The 18,889-nt window shown below is 42.7% G+C and overlaps 1 protein-coding gene across 2 annotated transcripts; it reads right to left on the bottom strand.

Moving 5' to 3' along the window:
* Positions 1 to 6,511: 6,511 nt before the first annotated feature.
* FBXO4 (F-box protein 4) lies at positions 6,512 to 18,123 on the bottom strand. 2 transcript variants are annotated; one of them, XM_081132273.1, is made up of 7 exons: positions 17,928 to 18,123; positions 16,602 to 16,837; positions 14,420 to 14,640; positions 10,993 to 11,068; positions 10,707 to 10,882; positions 7,820 to 7,995; positions 6,512 to 6,889 (listed from the first exon to the last, which is right to left on the bottom strand). In XM_081132273.1, exons 1-7 carry the CDS (start codon positions 18,108 to 18,110, stop codon positions 6,800 to 6,802), a joined length of 1,158 nt encoding a protein of 385 aa, XP_080988399.1. In that variant the 5' UTR covers positions 18,111 to 18,123; the 3' UTR covers positions 6,512 to 6,799. The 2 variants fall into 2 exon arrangements, with proteins under 2 accessions (XP_080988399.1, XP_080988400.1); XM_081132274.1 differs by having other exon boundaries at positions 7,820 to 7,893; positions 17,928 to 18,120.
* Between the last annotated feature and the right edge of the window lie 766 nt (positions 18,124 to 18,889).

Genomic DNA, 18,889 nt, shown 5'->3' with positions numbered 1-18,889 from the left:
GGCAGAACATTCACAGTCTACATCATTATTATTATATATCCTTAAATTTTGGGAGGTGTTGAAAAAAATCAAAGACTTTGTCAAAACACTCAGCCTTAAAAGAAAGTATTCCATCATTTCATAACGATTTAAAGTTCAATTAAAATAAATGTTTCTCAACACTTTGACCAGGCCCACCTTCAGAAGCGGTCTAGTGACATCTGATTTCCCTTGGAGTGCTGCCCTCTCCTGGGAGACCAGCTCCACATCCGACTGCACAAATACCACTTTCCTGTGGTGCTCGACTTTTGCCATAATGTCCACTTTCATTTTGGTGAACAAAAGGTATGTCTTCCTCCTAAAGCACTTCATTTGAAATTACTGTCAGTTGTAAACAAGCTTGGAAATGGCTATGATGTATTTCCAAGTATGCTAAAAAAAAAAAAAAACAATCTATTTTTTAAAATATTTTTTTATTGATTTCAGAGAGAGGAAGGGAGAGGGAGAGAGATAGAAACATCAGTGATGAGAGAGTCATTGATCGGCTGCCCCCCGCACGCCCCCAACTGGGGATCGAGCCCGCAACCCGGGCATGTGCCCTGACCGAGAATTGAACCTCCATCTCCTGGATCATAGGTCGATGCTCAGCGGCTGAGCCACGCCCAGCCGGGCAAAAATCAGTCTTATTTTTATATTTCCAAAAAATCCCCCACCTTCTTCTACCACCACCCTATTTGAATCCTCTAAGCACACGGTGCTCCATGTTGAAATTTTCTAGCAACCCTAGGGTTTGCTTGAGTCATTATATAAAAAGGCATAACCCTATCGGCGCCACATAAATGGGCACAACCAAAGCAGTACCCTTTTAATTCACTAGCGGCCACTTTGCAGCTCTAGACTCCTAATTAAGAAATTCATAAGTAATTATATTTATTTGGGCTATTCTACATTTTATTTGCTACATTTGGTTGGAAACATTTAGACACATTAACTGTTCTTCCAGTCAGAACAAATACTTGCTATGTTTGTGGAAAAGCCAAATGATGATTGTCCTTTGTTGAAAGCAAAATACAAAAACGTGCTTTGTCCCCATTTTCAGTTTTCTTTTATTTATTTATGTAAGTCATTGTATTTGGACAAAGGAAAGTAATTGTTGTGAGAGTGAACTTAGGAATTGCTTTGTTAGCTTCTTCCAGTGGTAATAAGGTGCAGTCATGTTGGTCAACACCCTATAGCAACCTGTGAACCTGCTGGGTTGGCACCTTGGATGAAGAGTGATGGGAGGGGGGGGCTTGGAGCTCCACCTCTGGGTAATGGTTGAAGGACAGATAAACCACTGGTCCCAAGAAAGGATATTGTATGTGCTGGGAAACAGCTTTTGTTAGAACAGAAGAGAGAACTTTATCTACACTGTGCTGTCTCGGAAGACACAACGAGGATTGATATGTAGACATTATAAGGAAGATCTGCTTAACAATTATATTTTTTTCAAAAACAAAATTATCTGATTTTGCACTCCCCCAGAATAATGGGGCCGCCTAAATTAGCCTCTCCCCATGTCTCCTGAATTCCACACAGACCCGAGAAAGTGAGTAAAACCACCCAAACCCATGCCTACAGCATGACTAACACCGAGCAACACTTCAATTTGCATGTAACTGGGAAGATAGAGGCTCAGAAAACAGCAGCGACACCCCCAGACCCCCTCCGGAGCAGCAGAGTCAGCTGAGAAACAACTGTGATCATGGTCCAGGAGGCCGGGCCCACCTGTGCCTGCAGCTCAGGGCCTGGGACCTGGGGGCTGAGGCCTGGACACCGCCGCACCCTTCTCGGAACAGTGGAAAAGGCTTGGCAGGCGGATTCCCATGGATTTTGGGGGTGAGAGAGAAAAGGGAGTGATAGAAATTAAAGGTTCTACAGAAAAAAAGAAAATCGAAACATCCTAAGACATTGTCTTCTCTTCCGAGTCCCCAAAGAAGGCGGACAGTGAAGAGCCTGAACTTTCCCGTCCCAACAGAAGAGGGCGCTCGGAGCCGGGACACCTAATAGGCCATCAAGCATCTTTTTCTACATTCACCTGTTGCTGCTGGCCTAGGAAAATATAAGATACTCCGCAATTAGCAGAAAGTAAAATACAAATTCATACTGAATGTTTCATCAAGTGAAAAACATTTCAGGTGGTGAAAATTATTCCTCAAAAAACAACCACAAAGCAGAGAAAAGTTGTAACAAAATACACCGGTCTAAATTAAATGTCCTTAAGCATTTGCAGGTGTGGAAAAACCCCTCAAAGAATATATTTAAAAGTTCAAAATAAAAATGAACATAAAACAGGAAGATGTGAAATGAGAGTTGACTGAACTCAGGAACAAAATTGAAGATAAAGAAAAAAATCATCTGTGAAATAAACTAAATTGGATGACACCTAAGGAATAACAGCTCAGCCTGAGAATATAACATGGGACATATGCAAAAGTGAAAACAGACAAAATAATGAAAATGAAATAGAGAGGTAAAAAAGGATCAGCAAGAAAATGAAGGGAAAGAAATATTTTTACTTAAAAATGGGCATGAATAAAGATTAGTACAAAGATAAGAATGTGAACAAAAATATTAACATACATTTTATATATTAAATATTTAATATGTAATATTAAGATAGAGAACATAAAAAATATAAAGACAACATAAAAAGAAATGATATAAATATATAATACACAGTAAATCTTACTTAATATATGTAACAATCATATCAATAAATAAAAGTGAACTGAACTAAAACCCATTAAATAAAAAACATTTTCAGATTGGCTCATGCAGCAAACTCAACTGCTAAGCAAATCCAACTGTTAAATAAACAGACCTACTTAAACTAATTCAGAAAAGCTAGATCAGGTAAATGCAAGTAAACAAAGACTCCCGATATTCCATAAGGGAGACTTTAGGCTTAAAAACATTAAATAAGCTGGCCCTGGCTGGTGGCTCGGTCGGCTGGGTGTCATCCCACCCAGGATGGAAATGTTGCCGGTTCAACTCCCAGTCAGGGCACATGCCTGAGTTGTGGGCTTGATCCCCAGTAGGAGGCGTGCAGGAGGCAGCTGATCGATGTCTCTCTCTCTCTCCCTCCCTTCCTCTCTCTAAAAAATCAATAAAATCTTAAAAAAATAACATTAAATAAGACAAAGAATTTACTTCATAACGCTAAAGGACCCAATTCACAGTAAAGAAGTAATGGCTATGAACACATCAAATAATGCAGCAACTTTATAAAGCATAAATTATAAAAAACACAAGGAGAAACAAAAATACAGTAATAACAGAGAACTTTAATACTTCACGTTCACTCAAAACAGATTTAAAAAACCAAAAAATTAAATAGAGATATATACAACCTAAATAATGTAATCAATAAGGTAGGTATTGGCACATGTCAAAAAGAACATACCTTCCTCAAGTAAACATCAAACACTCAATAAATCTGACAATGAGGTCACCACAAAACCACAGTCAGCTTCATAAAGTAAAATTAATACCACATTCTCTGATTATAAAAAGAATAGGTAAAGTAAAAATTAATTAAAAATAGAGAACAAAAAAGACCCTTAAATAAAAAATTAAAGCCTTCTATTAAACAATTCTTTGGAAAAGAAGAAATAAAAATTTCAGAGTTTCTAAAGAAACATGGCGATAAACACACTACATTAAAGAATCCATGGAATACAATAAAAGCAGTGACCAGAAGAAAATTCATAGCCTTAAATACTTATATGAATAAAGTGAAAGAATGAAAACAAATAAATTCTAACAAAGAAAATTAGAAAAAGTACAATAAAATAAACCTAAATAAAACAGAACACAAGGGGCTTCCTCCCACGGCCGCATCAAAATTACAACTAAGTTACAGAGCAACCATCACTCAGAACCACCTGAAATCTAGCTGAACCGAAGTCCTACAAATCGGGAATTAAAGACGCCCCATCGGAACTGGTAGGAAGAGCGGACACTCAGAGCCAGCTGGCCCCACACATATATGTGGTGGTTAAAAATCGGGAGGGGTCTCTTCGCTGTGGAGTCCCCCCTAAGGAGCCAGAGGTCGCAGCCCAGGATTCCAGTGCCAGGAAGAGAAGTCCCCATAACTCCTGGCTGTGAAAACCAGCTGAGACCGTGGCTGAGTGAGACAGGGCTGCTGGGGTCCCCGGCAGTTCCTCATCAAGGGCCCACACACAGACAGACTCACCCTGAGCTCCAGCTGAGGTAGCGGCCCAAAAGGCACCAGGGACACACGGGAACTGAATTGTCTGGCGTCAGAGCTAAAGGGGCGGCTTTCTCCCAGACAGAAGTGCTGGCGGGGCCGCTGTTCCTTCGCTGGGCCCTCCCCCTGCAGGCACAGGTGTGAGCCATAGCTGAGCCCCATCAACCTGGCTCACAGTGTTTACCGGGCCCTGGCTACTCCGAGACCTGGCCCCACCCAACTTGGGAGCCTACCCAGGCCATTACCAGTGGCTTTTCCATACAAAGCGCCGGTCTTGACTCATGCTCGGCTTTCCTAAAATCTCTCACAGGTTCACAAACCGAAAACAAGCAGCATCTGACCTCAGCATGCCCCGTACCTCTTGCTAAGTGGCCCCAGGCCTGGCACTAGCAGCAGCCAGCCTTGATTCGCAGCTTGGGCCCACCTGGGCCCCTCCAGCCCAGCACAAGTAGCAGCCACCTGCAGATTGTTCTGTAGCTCATACTGCGTGACCCCTTGCAGGGGACAGGTGATAACTGATCTTGGCCTGCACCTCCCAGGAGGCCCCAAAGCCAGCGCACCTGGTGGTCAGCTTCAGACTGCACAGAAGCACCACCCAACCACCTCCACAATCGAGTCCCTCAAGGGGTGGACTCAGCGAGCACCAGAGCACCACTGAAGTGAGTCCTGCTCCGTGGGTTGGCCCTTTCACAGCAGATTCTCTGCTGGGATCACTGTCATTCCTCACAGCTGATCGGCCTGGGGGTAAGTCCCTTTCCATTAACAGTAATCAAGGCTCAACTACAAAGGAAGGTGCACCTGGAGCGCCCAGCTCAGGTGATCAGGAGGCTGTGCCACTGGGCCCTACTGGACATTTACTACGGAAGGCCACTGTACCAATACCTGGAGACGTGGCAGCTCTACCTAATACACAGAAACAAACACAACGAGGCAGCCAAAATGAGGAGGCAAAGAAACATGTCCCAAACAAAAGAACAGGAAGAATCCCCAGAAAAAGCAGTGAAGTACACTAAACAAGCAATCTACTACATGCAAAGTTCAAAACACTGGTTATAAGGAGCCTGATGAACTCAATGAGAACTTAACAAAAAGATAGGAACCATAAACATGGAGACAGAAGATGTTAAATAAGAAAAATGAATATGAGAAATGCCCACAGCAAACGATCTTTGATTCACGTTATAGCAGCTTTTTAAAGTTTCTCAGAAGTTCTGCTTAACTTTATTCAACCCTCTAAGAGCTACTGTTACGTTGACTCGGTTATGAAGAAAATTGCTATACTTTTGAAAACATTTTGGAAAATGCTACTAAAAATCCCATCTGATCAAAATTGTAAAAGTTAACTTAAAATAGCTATTTTTTTTGTTGTTGGTCACAAATCATCTTTCTGTATGTAACATATACCACCTTGTGGAAATCTAGGGATAACACTGTCATATTTTTCAGAATTTAAGAATAGTCTTCTGATAGTCTGACAAATGAGCTAAGACTTTATACACTTACATTCCCTTATATTAAAACAAGACCAAACACAAAAAATCCTGTCCTCATGCCTTCATTGATATATAGTTCCTAGAACCAAATAGGAACTAAATAACCATTAACAGATGTGTTGATGTGGTATTTTTTCTATTAAAAATATGTCAGAAAGTAAAATTATGGGGCTGATCTTAATAAGTGCGTTAAATGAAAGACAAATTGTTTTACCTATAACTCTTGCATTTTCCTTAAATAAGATGCAGAAAAGCAGAAGAAGGAAGGAAGGAAGGAAGGAAGGAAGGAAGGAAGGAAGGAAGGAAGGAAGGAAGGAAGGAAGGAAGGAAGGAAGGGAGGGAGGGAGGGAGGGAGGGAGGGAGGGAGGGAGGGAGGGAGGGAGGGAGGGAGGAGGGGGGAGGGAGGGAGGGAGGGAGGGAGGGAGGGAGAGAGAGAGAGAGAGAGAAAGGAAAGGAAGGAAGGAAGGAAGGAAGGAAGGAAGGAAGGAAGGAAGGAAGGAAGGAAGGAAGGAAGGAAGGAAGGAAGGAAAGAAGGAAAGAGAAAGAAAAGAGGACCTTCCACATACTCTGGTATAAAATAGATAGTGCTGTTCATGACAAATAGAAACATTAAATGTTCCTTTGCCAAATTTCTATTTCAAAAACTTCTTTTCTGATAACCCATTACGGACCCTTGAAAAGAACCTATAGAAACCTTGTAGAAAGCTCAGCAAATTTGCTATTCCCCACTAGGGCAACCTTTGAACTGAAAAGAGCATAAACCACAAAGAATGAGAAAGGCACAGACTTGTTTTTCCCAGAATTTAATATTTTTAAAAAGACAGAAAATACAAAAATTACCAAAAAAATCTTCAAAGGTTCATTTTGGGGTTAAGTGCTTGCACTGAAACTTTTTCTTGTAATTGATTTAAGGTAAAAAGCAAAAGTAATATTAAACACACAGCAGCTACAGCTGTCCAGTATAAAGGCCACCTGCAAAAGGGCAGGACAAAGTGAGCGGACTGAGCAAACATTCACATTGTGACCTCAGTTGCAAGTTTCATATGGTCTCAGTTCCCAGGGTCTGGAAGAGGGGTCATCTTGCATGCTTGGATTCCACTTCTTCAAGAATCCACTGAATGCCGTTCATAAAGCCCGTCAGCGTCTCAGCCTCAGTATCTTGGACCTAGGATCAGATGAGAGAGACCATCATCAGTAGGAAACCAAGTCCAACATTTGGGACATTTTTCTAGATACACACACACACACACAAAAGGGACTAAAAAATCCCAATAAACTTTGGATGAGTCACTCAAGTTTTGTCTTCTAGAGAGCTCAGATAAAAATATGATCTCTTATATCTTATCATATTACCAATATGAGGCTTATTACTTATCCTTAGGGATGGGAGATCTACCATTTCCATGACTTGTTTGCATGTATTAGAAAAAAAATTCCTCCAAAAGATCCACTTTGAAAAATAAAACATTCTTGAACAAACCCAGCTAGTCAAATGGTAAGTGTAATGTCTTGTTGCAAAAATGTGTCCTTAAGATGGCACAAAATTCCCACCCCTTCCCACCGCTCAGGATGGTGTGCCTTTAGCAGTAGCTTTCAAATTGTGTTCCAGTTCCCAGGGCTCCTTGTAAGGAAGAGGGGGGAGGGAAGAAAAAACCCTCCAACTTCTTCAGCAAAAACACTTCCAATATTAATTTTCCTTTATTTCACTCAGGGGCTTTCAGGTAAGGTTTCATTTGATGAAAAGATTCCATGATTAAAATAAAGGTTGCAGAGCAAGAAACTGTAAGATGGAATCTATCCTTTTGATGGCCCTTAAAGCACAATACACTGCTGCTGAAAAGGCCATGTCAGCGGCATCTAAGAAAAAGCAATCCTCAATTACTACTTCACTGTATCCACGAGAGAGGCGAGTAGGGAGCAAAGGATCAGCTGAGACTCACTGACACCAACCAAAATATCTCCTATCAATTAAGCTATTAAAACTGACTTTGGAATATTGTTCTATTTCATTAATGAGAATGAGTAGGAAAGAATAAAATCAAATAAAAAACAGTGAGAAATAAGATGTTTCTCACCAGAGAAGATAGAACCTTACCATCCATGGGTGGTTTAGATGATTCAGACGCAGCTCATGTGCCAAATAAAAACAGGGCATTCTTTTCACGTTTGCTTGAGAAATACAAGATAAAACCAGCATCGGTCTTCCTGAAGATCCAAAAGCTGGATCTGTCATTGCCATGATACGAGAAAATTCATCCTGCCATTCATGTCCTAAGGAATAAAGTCCAAACTCTTTACTTGCATTACTTGCAATGATTTCAAAAATAATAAAATAGCCCAGCCAGGCGTGGCTCAGCAGTTGAACGTAGACCTAGGATCCAGGCGATCGGGGTTCAATTCCCAGTCAGGGCACATGCCCGGGTTGCGGGCTCGATCCCCAGTCGGGGGTGTGCAGGAGGCAGCCGATCAATGACTCTCTCATCACTGATGTTTCTATGTCTCTATCCCTCTCCTTTCCTCTCTCTGAAATCAATAGATATATTTAAAAATAATAATAATAATAAAATTAAATTAAAAACTAGCAAAACAAAGAAACCAAAAAATTACAAGGGTCCAAACATAACAAACTGCCTCTATCACTCTGTTCATTTATTAATATATCATAAAGTTACATGAAGCAGCCTTCAAGGGCAGGTATTTAGGTGAAATCAGAAGGGAAAAGTCAGTGCCACTCAGATGTATCTATAGTTTAGAAGAAAAATACTTTGATATAGTTTCCTCTCACAAATTTTTTTTGTGGATGCAATTTTCCATCTGGTATATTCTTCTGCCTAAAGAGATTCCTTTAATATTTTTTCTAGTGCAAATCTGCTGATAATGAATTTTCACAGGTTTTGTCTATCTGGGAAAGTCTTGATTTTGCTTTCATTTTTAAAGCATTTCTTTGCTGGATATAAGGTATCCTCCCCTTTGCAATACTATACAGCTTTCCCTTCACTGCTGTCTACCTTGCAGCAATTCTGTCAAGGAGTCTCTGTCCTCATCGTTGGCCCCCTGTATCTATCCTTCCTTTTGCTCTCACTGTCTTCAAGATACTGTTTACCTTTAGCTTTCATCAATTTGGCTATGATATATCTAAATGTATTTTTTATTTATCATGTTTGGGGTTCTCTGAGCATCTTGGATCTGTGGATTGTTGTCTTTCAGTAATTTTGAAATAATTGAGGGCTTTTCAAATTTTTCTTTTTCCCTGTTCTTCCTCCCTTCATGTTTTGGTACTCCCATTATACACATATGTTAGAAGAGGGGTTGGCATATTACATTCTGTGGATCTGTCTTTATAAATAAAATTATTTTGGAAAACAGCCATGCTCATTAATTTACAAATTGTCTATGGCTACTTTTGCACTGTAACAGTAGAGTTGAGTAACTGTGAGAGATCATATGGCTCATATGCCTAAAATATTTGGCCTAAAGTATCTGGCTTTTTAAGAAAAAGTTAGCTCTCCCCTGAGTTAGATCACTGACAGGTTCCCCCAGCTCTTGGATGCTCTGTCCCCTACTCCTACTCTTTTTCCTCTTGTGTTTTAATTTGGAATAATTTCAACTGAGTTTTTAGGTTTGCGGAAGGTTTCCTTTGCTGGTAAGTCCACTGAAGGAACTATTCGCCTTGTACCATGTTTTCCATATTTAGCATTCCCATTGTATTCTTTCATAGCTTCCCATTCTCTGCTGAAAATCCCTATCTGCTCACAAATACACTGTCCACCTTTTCCACTAAATCCTTTAACATATTAATTGTAGTTCTTTCAATGTCCCTTTCTGAGAGCGCCAACATCCAGGCAATCTCTGTGTCTGGTTCCATTGATGGCTTTATCTCTTGACAGTAAGTCATTTCTTTTTCCCCCGCAAATTATCAGAGAAAGTTTATTTAGAAAGTTACAAAGGTAGTAGAAATGAACCAGATGGGTTGCATAGGCTCAGGAAACAAGTTACAGAAGCAAAAGAAGGGCCTTTGGAACTTAGGAGAGGGAAAGGCAAAGGTAACCCATGGGGGGGCGGGGAGGGAAACCGGAAATGCGCTGGGAGTGCTCCTGAGATGCGGGACATTTTGATTTTGTGTGCGTGTCTTATAAAATTTTAATTTAATGCTAGATGTTTTATGTAGAACAGCAGAGACTGGGATAAAGAGGATTTACTCCTGGAAATGGGTACACTTCTTATGTTAGGCCATTAATGCAATATGTCAAGTCCAACTAGCCAGTAGTTAAACTGGATTTGGCCTTTATTGTTATAGTTAATTTTAGTGCACCATAAACTTTAAATTATTTCAGCAATGGGCTGCTGCTACCTTGTTCTGAGTGAGAATAATATATTATATATTTATGCCCTACCTTGTTCACAGGGATTTGAGGAAGAAATTACAACACTGACTTTGGCCCGAAAATATTCTGATTTCTGCCTATGAATGGCAATTATTCAGAATATATGGACAGTGTTCTCAACTAATCTACTTAATTAAAGTAAACATTCCACACCACACATCTCTGTCTCTGGGTAATTGAAACAAAGGTAAAAATTTTCAGTTATCTGCATAAATTATTTTAATAGGGCCAGAAGCAAAAAAAACACCAATTCCAAAAAATGCAGAAGCAAACAACAAAATAATATCATATAGTTATAGTTTCAAATTTTGGTAGCTTCCTAAAAAAAACAAAACAAAAACAGATACCCAAAACATAATCCAAATCTATGAATCATAATCCACTAGGGAAGGACTCAGGCAGTTGTTTTTAACAAGCTCCCAAGTGATCCTAATACACATCAAGGTTTGAGAACCCACTATTAACTAATGGTCATAGAATCACATTGATTAAAAAAACCATCATATTCTTAAGAAGTAACAGTAAAGCCTAAAAACATATTGCTTTATTTGTTTTGCAAAGCAAGTGCTTTAAAAAAGAAAATACGATAATGCTTACTTTTCTGAGCTTCAGCATTTGCAACATAGATGAACCCATCAACAACTTCACACACCTTCTGAATCTGTGGAATTACACTGTATCGGCTTCCCTGGTGATCATCCCCTTCATTCTGGAGACTGAACATCTTGTTAACTGCACTTGTATGCTCTTCTCTTGCTCTATCTCTTTCTTTTCTATAAGAAAAAATGTAAACGTAAGACATAAACAGACACTAAACAGGCTGCATCCCCTTAAAGTATTCCTGTCCTAAGTCTCAGGTAAGTCACCAAGTAGGAAGCCTTACCTGGTAGTTGAATATAGTATCAGGATGTTGAACTTATGCTGGTTGCTCAACTGAAAACTGACTCCTGATCCAATACCTAAAGGAAAAAATTACAGTTATCAAAAAAGTCATTAATAAAGACAGCAAAAAATCAGACTGGAATTTTAAAAATTCTATGACAAGTTATATATAGCTTTGAATTAAAATGAAATGTTCTTGTTGGAAAAAAGATGCTGCTTGCAATGTTCATTCACTTAGTAATAAAAATATAGATAAAGAGCAAAGAACTGGTAGGCTTGCAACATTCCTTTTCATATCATCACACTCATTAACTTTATCATCGTAGCAGCAGCAGCTGCATCATAACAGCCACTACTATTTATCCTCAAGACTAAGACTCATTTTCATATTTTTATGTTTCTCATTTGTCTTACACTCTATGTATACATTCAATGAAATGGCTTCCCCCTACCTCCAAAAAGCTTTTTAAAATAATGGGGATTCACCAATGGCAACTTAGAAAATTGAAAAAAATATGGCAGATACTGAAATTTGGAATTAGAGTTGATTTAGAATCTTGACTTTGCTATATATAACCGTATTTTTGTGAGCCTCAGGTTTGTCATAGAAGTGTAGAAATAATACATTTTAGGATTATTGTAAGCATGAGAGATTACATATGCAAAAGCATTAGAGTGACAGGTCAATAGCAGGTGCTAAGCTACTTTATACCTGAGCCATTCAACATTGTCGTCTGTCCTTCTAAATCTGTTCCTTCTTTTGCCTGTTAACACTCTGGCCAATTCCCCCTGCTGCTTGGGAAGGGCATTCTCCTCTCCCACGGCTCTACTTCTTTTCGCTACATGAGTCTTAGATCTGTTTACTCCGCACTCCCACCTTTTACTCTAAACTGCCACCATCTCTCACCTGGACATCTGCACTCACTTCTTCTAAAGTCCTACATCCACTTTTGCCTCCTACTATCATTCTTCTGACAGCCGCTGAAGAGATTCCTTAAAAATACCGAATTATATCTTTTCCCTTCAAAAACACCGCTCTTCAAACAAAACATTAATATAATCTGGTCTCTAGTTACCTCATTAGGGCAACTCCATCTTTCATGTCTTTAACCCCTGCCTTATAACCAATGTAGTTGTCCAAATAAGTCATGCTGCACCATCTTACGTCACCATTCCAGGCACCACATACAGAGATCTTGATGGCTGGAACTGTAAGCATCCCAGGCCAAGTGACCTGAGTCCTCTGGCCACCAGGCCTGGTGCACAACCCCCACCCTCACAGATCATAGAAATAAACTCCACTATGATCTTTTTTCCATCAACTTAGCTTCGAGATTACCCTTTCGACACATCTAACACTAGCCCAACATGATCTCCATGCTGCTCTGCACCACCCCACCAATGGCCCATCCCTTCTCTTCTTCCCTGATCTTGGAGGGTTTGAGGCATAATTACATAGGCATTTTCAAACAATCACTCCAGCCGCTGTCTTGAGAATGAAATTGCCATTTCATAATCGGCAAATTTCCCCATATCCCCCACCTCTTCTTGACGCGTTCCTGCTACGTCATGGCTTTACCTGAAACCAGCCTGACCCCAGGTGCTGCTTCTCTTGCAGGGGACTCTCACGTAACACGGTTGTTTATTCTCTCACGTCTCAGGCTAAGGAGATGGGATCAACGCTCTTTTACTCCCAATGTCATCTTAACCATTACTCATCAACCCTCTTGAAAAACTCCATCTCTCTGAGACACACACAGCATTCAGCTGAAGTGCCATCTCTCCTTCCTTGACCTTGTCATTTATAAATTTCCTTTTAATAATCCCTTCCTCCAAACACTCACTGAGGATTTCAGCACCTGGTTCACAATCTTCCTCTCCATCCTCAGAAACTTCTAAGTCCACACGGACTCCATGATTGCCAAATCTTGATTTTTAGCCCAGAATTTGCTCCTGAGATCTGGATGCATAAAGTAATCCACAAAGTCATTTGTTCATTCATGCATCAAATATATATTGAGTGCCTACTATGTGCCTGATATCTCAGATCCAGCTAGGAATAAAGCTGACAAGATTTCTGCCCTAATGGAACTTCTATTCAAGTGGATTGCTTATGGTAGGCATCAATCTCTACACATTCAGTCAATTCTATATTCTTCTTGTTTTTATCACAATATTATAGTGGTTTCTTAATGGGTCTCCATGTCTTTATAGCCCCTTGTAATTAATTTTCCACTTATGAGCCAAAATGATATTTCTAAATGCAACCTTAACCATCTCACTCCTTTGCTTAAAACCCTTCAAGAGCTTCCAAATGCTTAAGCATGGCATACAAGTGTCTTCTCACCTAGCCCCACTGTACACACACAGAGCTGCTTCAAAGGTGCCAGCACCTAGAGCTTTGTGCTTTCAGAAATGTCGTTCTCACAGCTTAGAATACTTTCATCCTGTCTTTTTTATTGCTGCCTCCTCATCTTAATGACCCGAGAGGCATCCTGCTCAGTGTGGAGCCTTCCTTGGCCCTTAACTTTCTACCCAGGAAATAACTGCACCATATTCAAATCACCTGAACACATGTCTCCCCTCACCTAGACCACGCATCTTCAGGACAAAGAGTTTTGATGCTGTTTTAAATCTCTGCATCTCTAGCACCTAATAGGTGCTCTCAATAAATGAATAAGCTGTATTATGTTGTTATTTATATTTATGATATATCCTGCTTACCAACTAACTACATGGTGGTTATTGGTTTGTTTGTTTTCATAGGAAGAAGGGGAAGGTGATAATTAAGCGTTTTTGAAATTTCAATATATAGTACGTGAAAGTACTTTCTTTGCATATAGCAGATGCCAATAGTTTTTTCTGTTAACATTCTTTTAAAATACAGTAAATACTGTACAAATACAACATCTTGGTAACATAATTTACTTTCACATAATCTTATATTCTGGATTACACAAACTTGAGAAAATAAGAGGAAGCTTACCTATTATAAAAAGTACATTAATTCTTTCAGTCCATTGGCACCTGGGGGGCTCCCATTAACCAAATTACTATATTTCAGTGATTTTTCAACCTTTTTCATTTCATGGAACACATAAACTAATTACTAAAATTCTGCGGCGTACCAAAAAATATATTTTTTGCCAATATGATAAATAGGTATAACTTTCATTCATTCATACCGGAGAGCTATTGTTGTGTTGGCTGTTGTCATTTTTTTATTTGACAACCTAAGGGAAAAGAGGTCAGTGCCCCAGACTAAATAGTCAGGTATTGCATGTTTTAAAACTTCTTGCGGCACACCAGTTGAAAATCATTGCTGTATTTCATTACATCAAATAATTAAAAATTTTCTTTCTATTTAATATTAGTGTCAAACTCTAAGTGTTAAATTATTATGTACTATAGAGCAGCATGAAAATTACCGTCAATTTGCCTGTGAGGCAAACCAGCTGTTGGGCAAAGTTCCTCAGAAGACATCAAGCTCAACACCAGCGATGTATTCAGTTCTTCTAAACCTGGTCCAAACATAGCAAACCGTGGTTCATTCTGAATAATCAATGAGTGTAAAAATGAGGTCACTGCTCCATACATAGGACGGCTAGATTTCGAGGATCTTCTTGTATGTGGACAGCACATTTTATAGCTGTATAAAATTGTCACAATTAGAAAATTAACACAAAAAAACTTAGCCAGTTAGTCATTCAATGTATAATTTATTGAGAACTTGTTAGATACAGGGATATAATGACTATATAGTTCCAATTCTCATGGAGGGCAGAAGGGGACAGACAGCATTATAATCTGTATGCCAAGTGCCAAGACGGGAAAAAGCAGGAGGCACTATGGGAGTTCCAGTGGTCTAGAAACTGAGAGTGTCCCCAGGAAGGGGTTACTTATCTTCTAATCTTTCACTTAGCGTCTCTCATGGAACACTGGGCCTAACACTTGTGTCGGTTAAAATTCACTACATAGAGCAGTGATTCTCAACCAGGGTGAGATTCTGCTCCTCAACCCCGGAGCTCCAGGGACCATCTGGCAATGTCTGGCAACGTTTGTCATCACAACAGGGGGAAGTGGGGTGATGCTACTGGCATCTAGCGGGTGGAGGCCAGGGATGCCTCAAAACACCGGCAGTTCCCAAAACATTGGTCCAAAATGTCAATAGTGCCAGGATTGAGAAACACTGCACTAAAGATACACTACACAGAGAGTTAGGATAAATGTTCCTATAGGTTAAAAAAATATAGAACCAAGTTTCTTAAGTACTCTTATTAAGTCTCAAATGTAATAGTTCAATAAGTGTTAAACATATAGGGAGGCTCAAATATTCCTTACAGATGGCCTAGCAAACTAAGAATCATAGAAAAGAAACAACTTAGTTTCTTACATTAGCTATAAACGTCTAAACTAGCAATTCTACATGTTATCAAAAATTAAAACAAAGGTTACTCAAATTCAAATAAAAACCTAAAGCATTTCAACTAAATCAAGCTGGTTAAGACAATTACTAACCTAAAGATAATCATCTTTATTTAGGAAACTGTAATTCAAGAAGGAAAAAAGTCAAACTTGAAGCTAGGTAGATCAGGCCAAGCCTCACCACTTTAATTAGTTATATAGCCACTTACAGTCTGAACTTGTTTTTCCAACTTCATTATTTGAGCAACAACAATCCACTCAGGGTAGTAAAGATCAGAAATCATTTTATTTGATCACAAAAGATAGTTACTATGATTATTACTCTCCCTGGGGAAATTTGGTTCCACAGCATCAGATACACTTGGGTAGGTTGTGGGACAATGTAGAGGAAAGCCCAGCAAGTGAGAGTACAGTAGCACCTGATGAAATTATATGTAACAACATATCATATGCATTTTAATCAAGCAGTCTCACAAAATGATGTAATGGCATCTGGATTGGAATAAGAAAAGATTCTGAATAATTTAAATAAAACATGGAAAAAATCCTGCATGTAGCTAGTAAATCTAGCACACAAAAAACAATTCTTAACTAAAGTACAAATATTCTTTTAATTTTATTTCCAATGCCTTAAATTTGGGACATCTATTTTTAAGGTAGCACGATGGGGCTCCAATCTGAACAGTCCCTTATGAACGGTATGGCCTTAGGCAAATCCATAACCACGATGAACCTCAGTGCCACCTCCACAACAAAAATACAATTCAGTGAGGACTAAATAAGTAAATATACATAAAGCAACCCTCAAAGACCCAGGTGCTCAATAACATTAATTCTTTCACATACAATATATTTGAAAATGCCAATGTTTTGGGGTAGTAAGAAAATCTTATTTCCCAAAACCTTGAGAATGGTTTTCTCCCTGCCAAAGAACTGCTCTCTGCTCTCTGGCCACTGCTTTTCGGGATACGGAAAGTATTTACTATTGAATCTTGTCATATGAACTACGTATATTGATTCCTCACAGGGAAATAACTACATGAAGGAAGTCATTTAACTTAACCCCCAATTTTCATAAAAGGACACTTAGACCCCAAAATCTATGGAACAAATCAGTAGGACTACTGACTTGTAATGCAGTCAAATTTAGTATCTTCTCTTTAATTCATAAAAGTAGATACTTACACTGCCATGTAGTCAAAAAATGCACCGTCAGTGACTTGAGATACAGGCTTTTTTAAGATGTCTAGATCTGGAAGAGATTTCCAGTCCACAGAAGACCAAGAAGGAAGATCCCGCAGCAGAAAATACCTCCACAGAATCGGATCTCGTACAGTTTCATTCCAATAGTGACTTGTACTTCCCAACTGACACAGATCGTGAGGCGAAAGAAATGACAAAATATAGAGTTGCACGTCGATCTGAAACACAGGAAAGCAGCGCGTGGGTAAAAGGGGTGAATAATTTATCTTGGAAAACTGTTTTCTGGCAATAAGTTATAAAAATTATTATTATCATACTAGGAAACCAAAGGTCAACTGAACAGTGTCTTAATTAAATCTATGAGGATAAACTACAATATCAACAAAGAGCTGTTATACTAGATAACCAAAGGCCCACGGAACAGTCACTGTTTCCAGTTAAGTCCATCACCCAGAAGCCACTCTCCTGCCACCGGGAGAGCATCCTAACAGCGCTGAATGTCGGATGCATTGAAACATTCCTGAAAAACCCTGCACTGTTCTAGTACTTCTCAAGCAAAGTAACCAGTTCCTTCCATTTCTTTTCATGGATATTCCCAAGCCAACTTCTGAGTTTATCATTAGATCACATCGAAGAGTAAATGTGTCATCTGAGCTCCTCTGTAAAACCCACGGAACTGTTTCGCTGCGCCTCTGCGGGGGGCGGGCCGGGGCGAGGTGTCAACAGCCCGGGTGAGACGAGGAGTGTAAGTAACTTCTGGGAACGTCTCCGTCGGCCCGACAGGTTTACCAGCAAGTGCCGTGTGCCTGCGGCGTGGGACCCGAGGCGCTGACAGCTCGGCCCCGTATCTCCAGCTGCGTGTCGGCGTTGTCGCGGGCGGTGCGCGCTGGGACCACGGCCGCGACACCCTCCGGGAGCGGGCGGCTGACCCCCGCGCGTGGGGACAGTGCGCCTGGGCTGATGCTGAGGACACAGACGCTGGAAGCTTTTCCCAGCTGACCAGAGTCTGGGACGGTCTCCTGATCGCCTTAGCCTGACGGTCAGGGCGTCCCCGGCCCAGCCTGTCTGGGGTGACACCCTGCGGGGGGCCGGGCCGGCGACCCGGGCGCTCCTCGAGGTGTCTCCCTGCGACCTTCGGCCCCGCTGCGGGGCAGAGATCACCGCCGGGGCGTTGCTACCAACTGTGGCTCCCGGGTGAGGACGCAGCCACCACAGCACGGGAGCCGGGCAGACACCGCGGGCCGCGGATGGTCCCCGGGTTCCCCAGTGCCGGGGGCGGGGCGCCCCGCCCGAGCCCCGGGGTCTCACCGGCAGCCGCGTCAAGGTGCTGGGCTCCTCATCCAGCTCCTCTCGGGAGGCGCTGGGCGCCGCGCGCTCCTTGCCCACCGACTGCCAGAAGCTCCGCCAGCCGCTGAGGATGGCCGCCTCCAAGCGGCTCCAGTCGCTCTGGTGCGGCGGCGGGGAGCCGCTGCGGGGCTCGCTTCCTGCCATGGCCGCCAGCGCCGCTCGTGACGTAGCCGGGGGATCACGCGACGCCCCGCCTCCCAGGCGCCCCACCTCTCCGACGCCCGGCCCCCGAGCGCCCCACCTCCCCTGACGCTCCCTCCGCCCCCGGACGCCCCGCCTCCCCGACGCTCCCTCCGCCCCCAGACGCCCCGCCTCCGCTGACGCTCCCTCCGCCCCCGGGCGCCCCGCCTCCCCTGACGCTCCCTCCGCCCCCGGGCGCCCCGCCTCCCCTGACGCTCCCTCCGCCCCCGGGCGCCCCGCCTCCCCTGACGCTCCCCCTGCCCCCGGGCGCCCCGCCTCCCCTGACGCTCCCTCCGCCCCCGGACGCCCCGCCTCCCCGACGCTCCCTCCGCCTCCGGGCGCCCCGCCTCCCCTGACGCTCCCTCGGCCCCCAGAAGCCCCGCCCCCCGACGCTCCCTCCGCCCCCGGACGCCCCGCCTCCCCTGACGCTCCCTCCGCCCCCGGGCGCCCCGCCTCCCCTGACGCTCCCTCCGCCCCCGGACGCCCCGCCTCCCCTGACGCTCCCTCCGCCCCCGGACGCCCCGCCTCCCCGGACGCTCCCTCCGCCCCCGGACGCCCCGCCTCCCCTGACGCTCCCCTCGCCCCCAGACGCCCCGCCTCCCCGACGCTCCCTCGGCCCCCGGACGCCCCGCCTCCGCCGCCCCGCCTCCGCCGCCCCGCCTCCGCCGCCCCGCCTCCACCGCCCCTGGCGGAGCCGCGCCCACCTCGGGAGCCCGGGAGGAAAGTGAGGGGTGGCCGCCGGG

Source organism: Miniopterus schreibersii, assembly GCF_964146895.1.
Source record: "Miniopterus schreibersii genome assembly, chromosome: 3".
NCBI lineage: Eukaryota > Metazoa > Chordata > Mammalia > Chiroptera > Miniopteridae > Miniopterus > Miniopterus schreibersii.
Note: the sequence above shows the minus strand (reverse complement) of the source record. Positions and strands in the feature narration are given on the sequence as shown.

Excerpts from the sequence above, each read along its gene's own strand:
- FBXO4 (XM_081132273.1), bottom strand. The coding sequence starts at position 18,110 with ATGGCAGGAAGCGAGCCCCGCAGCGGCTCCCCGCCGCCGCACCAGAGC. Across the intron at positions 16,838-17,927 it reads GCACCTTGACGCGGCTGCCG|ATCGACGTGCAACTCTATAT; the intron begins GTGAGACCCCGG and ends CCTGTGTTTCAG. Across the intron at positions 10,883-10,992 it reads ATACTATATTCAACTACCAG|AAAAGAAAGAGATAGAGCAA; the intron begins GTAAGGCTTCCT and ends TTTTTCTTATAG.